Source organism: Typopeltis vanoorti, chromosome 6 (assembly GCF_054136105.1).
Source record: "Typopeltis vanoorti isolate ZY-2024b chromosome 6, IOZ_Tvanoo_1.0, whole genome shotgun sequence".
In the NCBI taxonomy this organism is placed as follows: domain Eukaryota; kingdom Metazoa; phylum Arthropoda; class Arachnida; order Uropygi; family Thelyphonidae; genus Typopeltis; species Typopeltis vanoorti.
In genome coordinates this window covers 2423866-2439290 of record NC_143554.1, presented here as the reverse complement: position 1 = coordinate 2439290, position 15425 = coordinate 2423866, and the positions used below count along the sequence as shown (strand labels likewise).

At 37.2% G+C, this 15425-nt stretch overlaps 1 protein-coding gene across 1 annotated transcript in view; it reads left to right on the top strand.

Annotated features, from left to right (window-relative positions):
• The first annotated feature begins 696 nt into the window (after positions 1–696).
• LOC150105247 (ciliogenesis-associated TTC17-interacting protein-like) overlaps positions 697–15425 on the top strand; it is a 182396-nt gene continuing 167667 nt past the window's right edge. Inside the window, exon 1 of the mRNA XM_090393914.1 lies at positions 697–848. Within this exon, the coding sequence (XP_090250040.1) occupies positions 697–848 (152 nt within the window). The remainder of the gene's footprint in view (positions 849–15425) is intronic.

Genomic DNA, 15425 nt, shown 5'->3' with positions numbered 1-15425 from the left:
CAACTGCAAACACATCAAACTTGCTTTTCTTCTTTTTCCTTTTTTATCTTATCTACTGCTGTCCTTTGGAACAGCCTACTGCAAGAAGTATTTCCAAACAACTACAACATGTAACTCTTAAAAAAAAAAAAAAAAAAGTATCAACAGGCTTCTGAGTCCTCACCCACATATGATGTGCTTATAGGTGTTTTGACCTCTCGTGTATATTGGATGGATCAATATATATAAAAAACTTTCCACTCAGCAAGCCAATATGGTGCTGCTTATACTTCACTTTTCTAACCAATCTTTGGACCTTTCTCTTATCCTCAAGTAACTGATTACTGCCTCAAGGTCTACATTGTCTCCATAATACTCTATTTAATGTATAATATCTTTGGATTGCATTTAGATATTGGTGCTGTTCTACAGTGTTTCTTGAGGTTTACACAATTATCAGTTTTGTAGTTTAACATGTATTCTTTCCTCAAAGAAGTCTTCAGATGGCTAGTCACTACACAAATGACTACTTCATGTCACTTTTGCCAACTGGAGCAGATTCAAGACCTCATTCAATTATATATTTAAAAAGATTATGATTATATATTTTATAGATTATAAACTTATATATTTTTTATCTTGCTATAGATGATCATCTTGTCTGTCAAGCTATTATTCTTATAGATTAGAAGACAAGATATATTGATAAACATTGGAATGGAAAGTAAAATATTCATTTATTTTATGCAGCATTCAATAGGAATACAAAAGAAGAATATACGGAATGAGGAACTACTTGGAATTGAGTGGGATATTGTTCCTTACAAAAAGAAAGCAGTTACATGTCAAACAGCTCTAACTCTTAAAGGGTAAGTAAAATAATTAACTATTTAACAGTGACTTAGATAACAATTCACTTGTAAGTATTTTATTATTATTATTATTAAGAGAGACCTCCAGGGAGTAATAAAGAAATTTTGAGTACAAAATACATCACACAGATATAGTGAAAAATGGTCCTTTACAGTTGCAGAAATTCTTCATAAGATGGATATTACCAGTTCAAAACAGTACTGTCCACCTGATAGCTCCGGCATATGGCACCAACCAGGAAGGTTGAGGTTTAATAACTTCATGAACTTTATATTTATTATTATTATCCTAAGACCTGAAGTCATAGACTAGGAGGTCCATTTTGTCATACACACAGGTCATCATACCATGCCTTAAACACATTCAAATTCTCTGCAGAGATAGTACTTTCAAGCAATGCATTCCAATTATTCACAACTCTCCATTCCAAAAACCTGCTTATTGCTCACACCCTCCTTATACAAATTCCAAGGATGACCTTTTGTTCTCCCCTGATATCCTACCATTTTATGAAAAACTTCTTCAACACTGATCCTATAACAACCCCCTTACCAACTTGTACTTATCTATCATATCACCCCTTTTCCTCCTATCTACTAGACTCTGTAAATTGCATCTACTCAACCGTTCTTCATATTCAACATTCCAGAGATCAGAAACTACTTTACCCAGCTGCTTCTGGACCCTTTTCAACATCATTTCATCCTTTGAAAACCAGGTGACCAAATCTGTGCACAGCAGTCCATATGTGGTATAATCAGAGCCTTGTACAATGGAACCAATATCTCCTTACTTCTACAAGTAGGTGTCCTCTGCATCATTCCCAGAATTCATTGTGTTGTCCTCATAATTTTAGCAATATCTCCTCTAAATTTCATATCCATATCCACCATTACGCAAAGATCTCTTATTTCCTACACCTCCATCAATACATCCCCACCAAGAGTAAATTCTACATCTCATCTTTGTTTTCCAAATTGTACAACCTTATGTTTTTGCAACATTGAACTGTTATCCCCACCTCCGTGCCCATTCACTCAGTCTATTCAAGTCTTCTTGTAAGGCCGCAACATCTGTTCTGCTGCTCATAATTCTTTTCCTCCCAACTTTGCATCATCTGCAAACAGCTGTATATCCCCATTCAACTCTCCCCCAATATCATTAACATACAGGTTAAACAGCAATGTCCCTAAAACAGACTCTTGAGTCACACCACTGGTGACTTTCCTCTTCTAGGATATTGCTCCCCCATACACAACTTGTTCATACCTATCAAACAGCCAATCTCTAATCCAATGCACTAGTCTAATATCCAATCCCATCCACTCTAGTTTGACTATCAACTTATGATGCAGTAATTGTCAAAAGCTTTTGCTAAGTATACTGCTGTGTATCCATCTCCCACATCCAATGCTGATGTCACCTCATTGTAATAAGTAAGTAAGTAGATTACTAAAACATGACCTCCCTTTAGCAAATCCATGCTGTCCATCAAAGATAATATAATTGTTGTTGCCAACTTAATTCTGGATCCTGATTCTCACCAGTCTTTTTGACACTGCAACCACAACATCTGAAATTTGGTATGCACTTAGCGAGGAAATTCTGCAAGTAGGTTGAGGAGATAAGATCAGATTATGATAGTGGTGGGAAGGACCTTAATGTGTAGAAATAAAAAGGTTGTGATTTCTTGTTTAAGATCTTGATAATGCCTCATATGGATTATGTACATATTAATGATATGTACAAATTTGGTCCCCTGGTTTTCATGGTGATGAGGATATATAAAAAGGGTCCAGAGAAGGTGGTAACTTTGTCAATCTTCAATGCTTTCTCTCAATCTGTCTTCATTGACAGATTTAGGAAATGCAATCTGTAAAGCCTTGTCTAGTTAATAATAATGATTAGGAACTCCAAAGTCACAAGGAGGATGAGAGGGAATATGATTGAGACATTTAAGTTGATAAGGGGGTTGTTACTGAGTTAACTGGAAGAAATTATTCATAGAATGGGATGAAAGGAGAACAAGGGTGGCCCATCCCTAGTAACTGTATAAGGAGGATATGAGCAAGCTCATAAGGAGTAGGTTCTTTGAATGGAGAGCAGTTCATGTGTGGAACGCATTGAATGAGTTTAAAGCATGGTTTGATAAGCTTTGTGTAACAGTGTGTACTTCCAACGACGAGTTCTCAACACTATGGAGATCTGGTGTTAATAATAATAATTAGAAACTCAAAGTCACCAGAGTATGATAATTTGTTATGAAACATTTACATATCTTGCTTTCATGGAAATAAAATTCTTTCATCATCATTAATCATCATCATCATCATCAAATTCCTGTCATGCACCTTGAAGAGGTGCACAGGATATGATAGTACTACATGAAAAAAATTACATTATTACTAACTTCCTATCTACAATTTTCCTCCAAATCAGTCTGTTACTTGTCAAGACTCCAACATTATCAGATCTTATATTTCTATCATCTAAGGCACTTTGTACTGCATCAATCCACCTATATCTTGGCTACCTCTGGATCGTTTTGCTGCCAACCTGGCAGAGAACACTTGTTTTGCTAATCTTTCTTTGCCCATTCTGTTTAGGTGATCATACCACTTGAGATTAGCTCTGCTAACGCATTCCTGGATGCTGACAGTGTCAAGTTCTTTCCTAATATCCTGATTTTTAATATGATATTGCCATTGATGCCATCTGTTCATGCCTATAATCTTTCTCAGGCCTCTCATATCTGCGGTCTCTAGTCTTTGGTCAAGTGTTCTCTTTCTGACCCAGCTCTCAGATCCATAAGTTAAAATTGGTTTGAACACTGTTTTGTATACAGCTAATTTCTTTCTTATTCCATATGAATTTATTCAATTGACTTCCCACCATACCAGCTTTGCTGATTCTGTTGTCTATTTCTATATTTAATTTACCATCTTCAGTAAAAATCGTGCCTAAGTAGCGGAAATGTTTTACTTGTTCCACAGGTTCTCCATTCACAACACAGTTGACATTTTCAATGATTCTGCCTAGTTTCATTGTCTTTGTCTTTTTATTGCTGACCTTCATACCATATCTATTACAACAGTTATTCAATTTAGTCAGGGAATCTTGCAAACTTGTAGTGGATTTATTTAGAAGTATAACATCATCTGCATAAAGCAAAGAGCTGACATTAACATCTCCAATTTTGATATCATGTTTAATATCACTTTCCTTCATAATGTGATCCATATAGATAACGAATAACAGAGGGGATAATGTACATCCTTGTCTGACACCAGATTTAAAATTAAACCATTTTCCTGTACTTCCTTCAATTCTAACTGCACTTACAACTCAAATAAAGACTAAGTATTGCTAGGTATAATGCTCCATTGACACCATATAACTGCAGCGTATTGAATAGCTTCTCTCTTGGCACCTTGTCATATGCCTTTTCTAAATCGACAAAACTTAAATACAGATCTTTGTTATATTCCCATGCTTCCTTGACTATTTGTCGTAAAGTGAAGACAGTTTCTTTGACAAAAGTAAAATTCTTTGACAGTTTCAAAGTTTGCTTGTTCTAGTATCTTGTTTTTATAGAAATTATCGCTAGATTTGATTCTTTCTTGTGACATTGTACAGCTAACTAGTTTTAAAAAAATTTAAGAAGTTATGTTCTCCACTGATGACAGATATTGGTAAAATAAAATGTATCCCAAAAGCTACAAAAATATTTTGAACTGAATTCAATAAATTATTGCTACAAATATATAATAATGCTTCAACAAGTATTTTATGATTTTAGAAAACAACTGAAGGAATTTAGTTTCTTATATATCAATATCTCGTCATATTACATTCCTTGCTATCGTCATCAAAGAATTTCAATTGCAAGGGGATATTCAGTTGTTTGCGGATGATGCAAAGCTGGGAAGGATTATTAGTAATAGTGCAGATGTGGTTAAGCTAGATAGATGGGCAAATGAATGGGGGTGTCAGTTTAATGCAGCAAAATGTAAGGTCTTGAGGTTTGGGAAACATCGATGGGATGCTGCATACTCTATTGGAGGAGATATACTGGACAAAGTAGGGGAGACAAGAGATCTGGGGGTTGATGATTGATAGAAACCTGAAGTTTAGGGGACATATTGCAAAGGTGGTGAAGGTAACACAGAGGATTGCTGCAATTATGAGAAGGACACTGACCAGCAGAGATAAGAGGGTTATCATTCTGTTGTATAAGTCTCTGATCAGACCACACTTGGATTATTGTTCTCAGATTTGGTCCCCAGGATTTGAAGGGGATAAATTAACTGTGGAAAAGATACAAAGACGGATGACAAAGATGGTTTCAGGACTGTACAAGGATAGTTATGAGGATTGGCTGAGAGAATGTGGACTGCAGAGTTTGGTGGACAGAAGAAGGAGAGGTGATATGATTGAGACTGTTAAACTGTTGAGAGGTGGTTACAGGGTTGACACTGGGGAGTTCTTTCGCTTGGTTGATCAGCGGGAAGGAGTGATGACAAGAGGCCATCCCTGGAAGTTACGAAAGGAAACTGTGAGCAAGCGGGTTGAGGAGTGGTTTCTTTGCATGGAGGGTGGTTGAGCCATGGAATGCATTGCCTGATAGAGTGGTGAGGGTGAGAACGGTCAATGAGTTTAAGGAGTGGTATGATAGACTTTGTGTTTCTTAGGGGGAACCTCCGCTCGATGAGTCTTGACAGACTTTATGTTCTTAGGAAGGACCTCCCACGATGAGTCTTTTGACTCCATGGAGGCCTGAATAATAATAATAAAAAAAAATTTTTACGTAGCTGACTCAAAAAGTTTCTTGGTTTATCCTCTAAACATTATACATTTTGCATACAGTGTGGCATGTATTTTGCATGTTCAACAACACAATGGCAATATTTCTCTCTCTCTCTTTTCTCTTTCTGTGGCATTCCATCTATTTATTCCAAAAATTTATTCATTGATCCAAATAAGTCTTTCATTCCTTTCCTAACAGCTTTCCAATAGCTTAGTGTATTATCATTATTCATTTTTGTTTTGACAAAATTCCCTTAATAACAAATAAAAACTTGCTATAATATTATTACCACATTATTGTGTAGTAATCGCTAATTGATGTCTATGTATTCATTTATCGTCAATGAATATTAGTTATTACATAATTATCTATGTCTTAATAAAAGTGCTTGTAGATTAAACTGGGGCACCTGCTATTGGTGTAGGGGACATCTCAGTGATGGTACTGATACTATTTATTCTTTTTCTTTGCTTTTCTTCCTGTATTCTTCACTCTACTTCTCCTGAATCTTTATTACTATCCTTTCTTCCAGATCACCATCACTGGGATCCAATACCCTGCTGCAGAGTGACCAGTTCCCATCTGGAAAGGGAATTTCGGGTAATCTTGCAGAATTTTAGTCTCTGCTTTGGCAAACTGGGATGCCCTGGATGGCCCATCCAGGATTAATCAGCTAGTGGACTTGTATGCAAGGGTCAACAGTATTGCAGTAACTCTTCTATACTATGGTTTTGGGATGGAGCTCAAGGCTTGCTGTGGTGCTGGTATAGCATCATTTTCATAAAGGAAATAGCTAATTTTGATATCTCTGATTCTAATATCAGGTTTAATGAGACTTTCTATCATAATGTGATCCATATAGATGATGAATAAGAGTGAAGATAGCACACACTCTTATCTTACACCTAATTTTACACGAAACCATTTTCCCATTTTTCCTTCAGTTCTAGCTGCTTACATTTTAAATATAGACTATGTATTCCTCTCTGTAATGTTCTTCTTACTCTGAATAACTGTTGTGTTTTATTATTAATGTTATTATCCTAAGATTCCATGAAGTCAGACTCATCTAGGAGGTTCTTTTGCCATACACATAACTCATCATACCATGCCTTAAACATATTTAAATTCTCTGCAGACACCACATTCTCAGGCAATGCATTCCAATCATTCACAACTCCCCATGCAAAAAACCTGCTTGTCACTCCTCTGATCACACCCTCCTTATATTCATTTTCCAGGGATACATAATTTATGAATCCCCTCTCCTATGGATGAACTGCATCTTTTAGCATATCTTGGAGTGTATGAAGTTCCTTGTGACTGTGACTTGGCCTACTATTATTATTATTATCACAGGCATATCCAAGCAGTCCTTACACTCATCGAGGGAGGCCTTAAACATCATGTCAAAAACTATTCAGAATTTGTGCAGTATCTATCCTACTTTGCTGGAAGTTTAAAATTATTTTCATAGTTTTTCAAAGTTTTAAAATTATTATCATACTTTGCTTTAAAATAATTCACAATCATGCCACCCGCAATAGACTCTGGAAACCTCTTCCACTCATTCACTACCTCTCCAAGCAAAAAATCTAGTCCTAACACCTTTGCTAACTGCACTCTTACTCAGTTTCCATTGGTGGCCTCTAGTTCTCCCACCACCAGACCTGTTCTGAAAAATTTCCTCTGAATTAATCTTGTTAAAACTGGTCAGCAATTTAAATGTTTCAATCATATTCCCCCCCCCCTTTTTCTGCTATCAACCAGTTTCTGCAACCCACAAATCCTCAACCTGTTCTTGTAATGTTCATTCCATAGACCTGCTATCATCTTAGTTGCTCACCTCTAAATCCTCCCCACCTCCTCCCCCATCACCAAGAAATCCTGGCTCCCAGGGTTTTCTTCCATAGTACCTGGGCAGACAGGAAGATCCATTAATGTCTGCCTTGGAGAACATAAAAAATACATTTCCTACCATTATTTTTGCAAGTCAGGATTGGCAGGCCATTCTATGGACACCTCTTCACACAGGATTAGATGGAAGTAAACCAATGTGCTATTTAGAAGTCGTTACAAGTCACAAAGATTATTTAAATTAAGGGAATATTAAATCCCACATTGTTTCAAAACCAAATAAGAAACTCAGTGATCGGAATCAAAGCGTTTCATGCCGAATATAGTATAGTAACTATAAAAGTATCAGCGACTACTAGCATGAGCTAAAGCACGTAGTCCAAGTTACGTAGTACAAACTAGGGCAACTCGTAGCAAAGGTGGGGAAAGTTCTGATCCCTATTCTTAGTATTTTCCATAATGTAAAACCCATCTCCTAGGAGATGTATGATGTTATACATTATGGTGGGAGGTCACTACCCAGACTGGTTTCGATCTTTATTGAGATCTCATCAGTGAGTAGCTAGACCAAAATAATACTAAGGGTATAGCGAAAAGAACTTATCTACTCTGCTATATGAGTTGTCAAAAAGGTGCACCCATAAATTATTTAAAATAAAGAGCCAATAGGCTTCATTTCGGCGATGTAAACATTAATTAAATTAAGGCTTAAAATTAATCATTATTTAAATTAATCCTTAATTTAAATAATGTTTACATTGCCAAAATGAAGCCTATTGGCTCTTTATTTTAAGTGAAAGAAAGATTATTTTTAGAGTCAGCCATGATGGCAATGAATAGTTCTTCTAACCTGAACATGTATGGATGCAATCATTTGCCAATAATTTCCTACACTGCTGTAATTTTTTTTTTTTTTTTTTTTACAATATTAGACGGTGCCAAATTAGGACTTTAGTTGTTACAGTTGGTACATTTGGAATTATTTCACTTACTCATTGTTGTGTGTAAACTATAATATGCTAATTTGTGCTCTGAAGATACTGGTTTGAAATCCAGCAAAATATGACAGTTAATAAACATCTTTTTTTATGAAATAGGTCATTTGGTTATGTTAATGCTGTTAAAATAAGTTATAAATAACATTCAATAACTAAGCTTGTCAATTAGACTGATTAGCTTCCTTCTTGTTTTCCCCAGTTCTCCCACCATTTTATGAAAAAAAAAAACTCTTCATTGTTAATCCTTTAACAACCCTTTACCATTCTGTACCCTAACCATGTGAAGCACCTATTCATGGTGAAGGGGACTGGCCCTTTTCATTCTTCCCATATTCTTTGCTCTACCTCTCCTTTGTATTTTTTACTATTCTATCTTCCATAATACCATCACTTGGATCCAGTGCCTTGCTGCTGTGACCTGTGGACATTTGGTAATGGGGATTCTGGTAGTTTTGCACTATATTGACCCTAACTTTAGTAAGACAGACAGTCCTGTGTGGCCCTGCTAGGATCAATCAGCTAGTGAGCTTGCCTGTAAGGGTCAAGGGTGTTGCAGTCAGCCTTCTTCGGCATAGTCTGGGGACAAAGCTTGCTATGTAGTATTGTATAGGGTTCTGGGTAGATCTGGCTTTCCACTCTTGAGCAGAGTCATTGCTTGTCATGTGTGGTTCTGTTGTGGGTAGGGAGCTCTGGTGCCAAACTAAATATCTCCTGAGAATGAATACTTCTCCTTCTTGTTCATCAGAGGCACTCTCCAAGCCCCCAACCATGTTCAGAAACCATATTATCATCAACAGAGAACCAAAGTGAGAAACAAAAAAAAACATAAGAAGCTGCAATAAATACACACCTGTTCTTAATATTACATTTAGCAGATGAACATCCAATTGGAAAAATGTCACTCTTCTTCATCCAGAAGGATTTGGAAGTTTTGACAAGATCTCAAAAAGCAGCAAATAAACTAAATTCAGGAGATATTCTTATTGAAGCAGCTCCAGTAGTACGATCAGAAAAATTACTCCATGCAACATGTTTTGGGGAAATATTGATCACAATCACCCTGCACAAAACTTTAAACTTTTCTAGAGTCTTAATATCTGAGTGGCGCCTCCTTAATGTTCCTGATGAAGAGATATGTTCCAAACTCAAGGAGTAATAGCTATAAAAAGAATCCTGATACGTAGGAATGGGCATGTGATTCCCATCAGAAACATTATTCTCGCCTTTAACAAACCAAAAGCAGGATATCTTAACTGTTCAGTATGGTTCCATATACCAAACCCCTTATGGTGCTTTAAATGCCAGAAATATAATTATTCTCAAATGTCCTATTATGGCTCAGCCATCTGTGATTGGTGTGGCAGTCAAGAACATGAAAATAAAGACACCAAACTGATCTATCTGTGAGGAAGACCTCCCAGAATACTTGAGAGCATGCCAAAGGCAGAAGGATGAAAAGAAAATACAAAAGTTAAACATAGAGCAATGCATCATTATATACTAGGAGGTGAAGAAACAATATACCACAACAGTCATTTTACACAAATTATGGACTCTACAACCGTGTTATAAATAATTATTTTAATTTCCCAATGTTTTGACCTTCATATTAAGGTCATCATCTGGAGTATGCACACACACACACACACACACAGACAAGCTAAACATTTCACTTAGTATGCTGAAGAGACAATGATTTGATCAACGGTTATTCTACTAGCGAAATTAAAATAAAATTACAATAAATACATGAAATAAAATAAAATAAAATAAATTAACTACATCAAAGCTATATTCTATTTAAGACAACATCAGAGCAACATTCTTTCATATAGATAGTTTCGTTACAGTGAAAATGATGTCCTAATTTAACATGACAATTGTTATATTAGATTTAGGATCCTGGAATAACTATGATTCTATTTACAATTAACTCTTAGGGAGAAAGGTTAAGTGGGTAGAATATGTGCCTTCCATATACTTGGGATTTTTAGACCATCGTTATTGTTAAGATTAGGGCAGTTGATAAGAATCTCACAGGCTTCCTTAAATTTACATTTGCACAATGTTTTAGTGTGATGTAAACAACAGGTGCTATTCCAGTCAATTCTATGTAAAATGTTCAAGGCATGATCAGAAAGACCAGCTTGACCATAGTTATTATATTCAATGTGCTGTTTATGTTCCTTTTTTCCACATCCTGTTTCCCTATATAGGGCAAATTACAGGTGAAATGAATATGGTATACCCAAGGGTCGGCCAGTGGAGGGAGTGGATTCTTGGATGCGTTGAGTGAGTTCTGTAATTTTGCAAGAGGTTTAAAGGTGGCTTTAAGGTTGTATTTTTGTAGTATTCTGTTTATTTTGTCTAATATCTCTTTAATGTATGGAATGGTTACAGTTTTATTATAGTCTTGTTTATTTTTGTTTTTAAATGAGGTCTTGTACAGAATTTTGTTGACAGTATTTTAGCTGTAACCATTTTTTAGGATGGTATTGCTGATAACTTTTAATTCATCTTTAAGTGCTTGTTTATTGGAGCAGATCTTCAAAGCCCAGTTTTTAAGTGTATTAATGACCCCTACTTTTTGTTTTGGGTGGTGGTAGAAGTTTTTGTATATATATATCTCGGCCAGTATATGTTGGTTTCCAGTAAACAGGGAAGGAAAGACTGCCGGAAGGAAGACATATCACAAGTGTATTTAGAAATGGAAGTGTGTTCTGCTTTTCAATCTCGATTGTGAATTGTATACATTTATGCTGTTTATTTAGTTTAAGTGGCTGAAGAAAGTGCCTAGTGTCTGACAGCCATGGGGCTAGATAGTGAAAACATTGTCAACGTATCTAAACCAGACTTTAGGTTTTAAAGGAGAGAAATCTAGAGCACAATGCCCAAAATGTTCCATGTAAAATTTAGCAATAGGGGGGATAATGTTGAGGCCATGGTTGTGGCTTCCTTTTGTAAGTAGAAAGTGTTTTGCTACACAAAATAGCCAGAACGTAGTACATGCTCAAAGAGCACTGTGATATTGGGAGGGAATTTGTCCTGTAATATTATTATTATTATTGTTGTTGTTGTTCCGGGAAACTCCAAGGAGTCGACAGACTCATCGAGGGAGGCCCTAACATCGTGTCAAGAACAACTATTCAACATTCACACAGTATCTATAATACCTTGCTTTGAACTCATTCACGGTCGTAGCACCCACAACAGACTCTGGAAGCTTATTCCACTCATTCACCACTCTCCAAGTAAAAAACCTAGCTCTAACACACTTGTCAACCATGCTCTTGCCCAGCTTCCATGCATGGCCCCTAGTCCTCCCACCACCAGTCATATTTTCAAAAATATCTTCTGGATCAATCTTATAAAAACCCTTCAGTAATTTGAATGTCTCAATCATATCACCCCTCCTTCGCCTATCGTCCAATTTCTGCAACCCACAAATCTTCAACCTATTCTCATAAGGTTCATTCCACAGACCTGCTATCATCTTGGTCACTCGTCTCTGGTTCCTCTCCACTTCCTCCCCATCACGAAGAAACCCTGGTGCCCATAACTAGGCACAGAAGTCCAGATGGAGTCTTATCAAGGCTCAATACAGAGGAACAACAACTTGTTTGTCTCTGCATGTTAAAGTATTTTTCAGAAGCCAAGTGATTTGGTGAGCTGTTTTAGTCACTTTTGCAATGTGCCCCCTAAACTTCAACTCCCTATCTACCAACACTCCCAAATCCCTGGCCTCATCAATCTCCTGGAGTACGGCTCCACCAATGCGATATACTGCTGCTATTCTTTTCACCCCAAAGTGCATAACCTTACACTTTGCCACATTAAATTGACATCCATTTTTCCTAGCCCTGTCCTCCAAACTATCCAAATCATCCTGTAAAATTTTGACATCCTGTGCACTCACAATTGCTCTACCCAACTTTGCATCATCAGCAAACAAGTGAACACTTCCTCTCAAATCCTTTCCTATATAATTGATGAACAAATTGAAAAGCAGTTGAAAATTTATTTATCACTAGGTTAGACTATAATAGATTTAGTTTAATCCTTTATCCCAGTGAGAGCAAACAAAGTTTGCGCCTGAAAATATCTTCAGGACTAAATATAGTGTTGTACTATCTTATCCAGTAAGTAGTGCAACACCAAGGCAACTCGTGGCAAAGGTGGAGCAAGCTACCAGGCACTTCTAACCCAGTATCTCCCATAATGCAAAACACATTTCCTATGTGGATATGTATACTGTTATGCATTAAAGGGATTGGCCATCTACCCAGACTAGTTTTGACCTTTATTGAGGTCTCTTCAGTGGGAGCCAGGCCCAGAGCTGGAGATACCAGGCAGAAGCAGTAGCAAGTCATCTGTGCCTATGGGAGTTGCCAAAAGGTTTATCACCTTTTTTAAAAATTACTCTGGATTTAGAGAAAGATGTTGAAAATTTATTTATCACTAGGTTAGACTATAATAGATTTAGTTTAATCCTTTATCCCAGTGAGAGCAAACAAAGTTTGCGCCTGAAAATATCTTCAGGACTAAATATAGTGTTGTACTATCTTATCCAGTAAGTAGTGCAACACCAAGGCAACTCGTGGCAAAGGTGGAGCAAGCTACCAGGCACTTAACTTTGTTTGCTCTCACTGGGATAAAGGATTAAACTAAATCTATTATAGTCTAACCTAGTGATAAATAAATTTTCAACATCTTTCTCTAAATCCAGAGTAATTTTTAAAAAAGGTGATAAACCTTTTGGCAACTCCCATAGGCACAGATGACTTGCTACTGCTTCTGCCTGGTATCTCCAGCTCTGGGCCTGGCTCCCACTGAAGAGACCTCAATAAAGGTCAAAACTAGTCTGGGTAGATGGCAAATCCCTTTAATGCATAACAGTATACATATCCACATAGGAAATGTGTTTTGCATTATGGGAGATACTGGGTTAGAAGTGCCTGGTAGCTTGCTCCACCTTTGCCACGAGTTGCCTTGGTGTTGCACTACTTACTGGATAAGATAGTACAACACTATATTTAGTCCTGAAGATATTTTCAGGCGCAAACTTTGTTTGCTCTCACTGGGATAAAGGATTAAACTAAATCTATTATAGTCTAACCTAGTGATAAATAAATTTTCAACATCTTTCTCTAAATCCAGAGTAATTTTTAAAAAAGGTGATAAACCTTTTGGCAACTCCCATAGGCACAGATGACTTGCTACTGCTTCTGCCTGGTATCTCCAGCTCTGGGCCTGGCTCCCACTGAAGAGACCTCAATAAAGGTCGAAACTAGTCTGGGTAGATGGCCAATCCCTGTAATGCATAACAGTATACATATCCACATAGGAAATGTGTTTTGCATTATGGGAGATACTGGGTTAGAAGTGCCTGGTAGCTTGCTCCACCTTTGCCACGAGTTGCCTTGGTGTTGCACTACTTACTGGATAAGATAGTACAACACTATATTTAGTCCTGAAGATATTTTCAGGCGCAAACTTTGTTTGCTCTCACTGGGATAAAGGATTAAACTAAATCTATTATAAATTGAAAAGCAGTGGTCCAAGAACAGAGCTTTGCGGCACACCACTAGTCACAAGCCGTTTCACTAGTCACTCCACTCCTGAATAAACCACTCTCTGGTATCTCTCCTTCAACCACCCTCCTATCCATCTCACCAACACTATATCTATCCCCATCTGCTCCAGTTTACTGATTAGGGTTCCATGTGGTATCCTATCAAAGGCCTTGGCAAGGTCCAGTAGTATCACTGTAAACCCATTATCCCTATCCAGTTCAGCCGTCACTGTGTTATAAAACGTGAGCAAGTTACTGAGGCATGATCTACCCTTCACAAAACCATGTTGTCCCCCACACAATATCCCATTTTCATCTATCCAATCCTGTATTCTTTTCTTGACTAATTTCTCTAAGACCTTGACAATGATTCCTGATATGCTAATCGGTCGGTAATTAACAACAGCAGTCTTGGAACCACCTTTATGCAGTGGAACTATTTTCCCCTCTTTCCACCCGCTCGGGACTAACCCAGACCTGAGACTCAAATTAAACAAAATGGTCAAGGGTACTGACAATTCTTTAGCTGCTTCTCGTACAACATGAGCTGGTATACCATCCAATCCCACAGATGTATTGACATTGAGGTTATGCAATAATATGCAATAATAGACTACTCACCTCCACTTCATTCACCACAATTCCCGTATAATCTACTGGTTTATTCGTTTCTGCAATGTCACCACCTGGATGATATATTCTTGCAAAGTGCTCATTCAGTAACTCAACTATCTCAACTGATTCAGTTACCTCCCTACCATCGGCATTCTTTAAAATCATTCTGCCATGTACATTTTTCCTTTTACTTGCTGCATATCTAAAAAACTGTTTAGGATTCTCTTTAGCCTGCATGGCCAATGTTCTTTCGTAATCCTTTTTTGCTTTTCTTACCACACTCGTCACCCTTCTGGCCTGCGTTTTATACCGTTCATGTGCCTGCCAGTCACCTTTCTCCTTAAATTCCCTCCATAGTTGTTTCTTTTTTTGCAGCTCAAGCTTAATGGTGTAATTCATCCATTTAACCCCTACTTGATTTATTATTTGGACTCTAGGTATACAGTCAGCCATTGCTTCGTGCAAGCATTTCTTAACTACCTCCCATGCACTATCAACTTCTAGTCCTTGCAGTTGTACATGCCATGGCACTGAACCAATCAAACTCCTAAGCTTGTCATACTTTCCAGCCCGATAATTCCACATGTACCCTGTCTTAATTGAAAATTCTACACCTTTAGCCACCTCCCAAGTCAAGACCCTATGATCACTCTCACCAATTGGTGGCAATATGGTCATATTTGTTACAGCCAAATCCTCAGATGTAATTACTAGGTCAAGCACT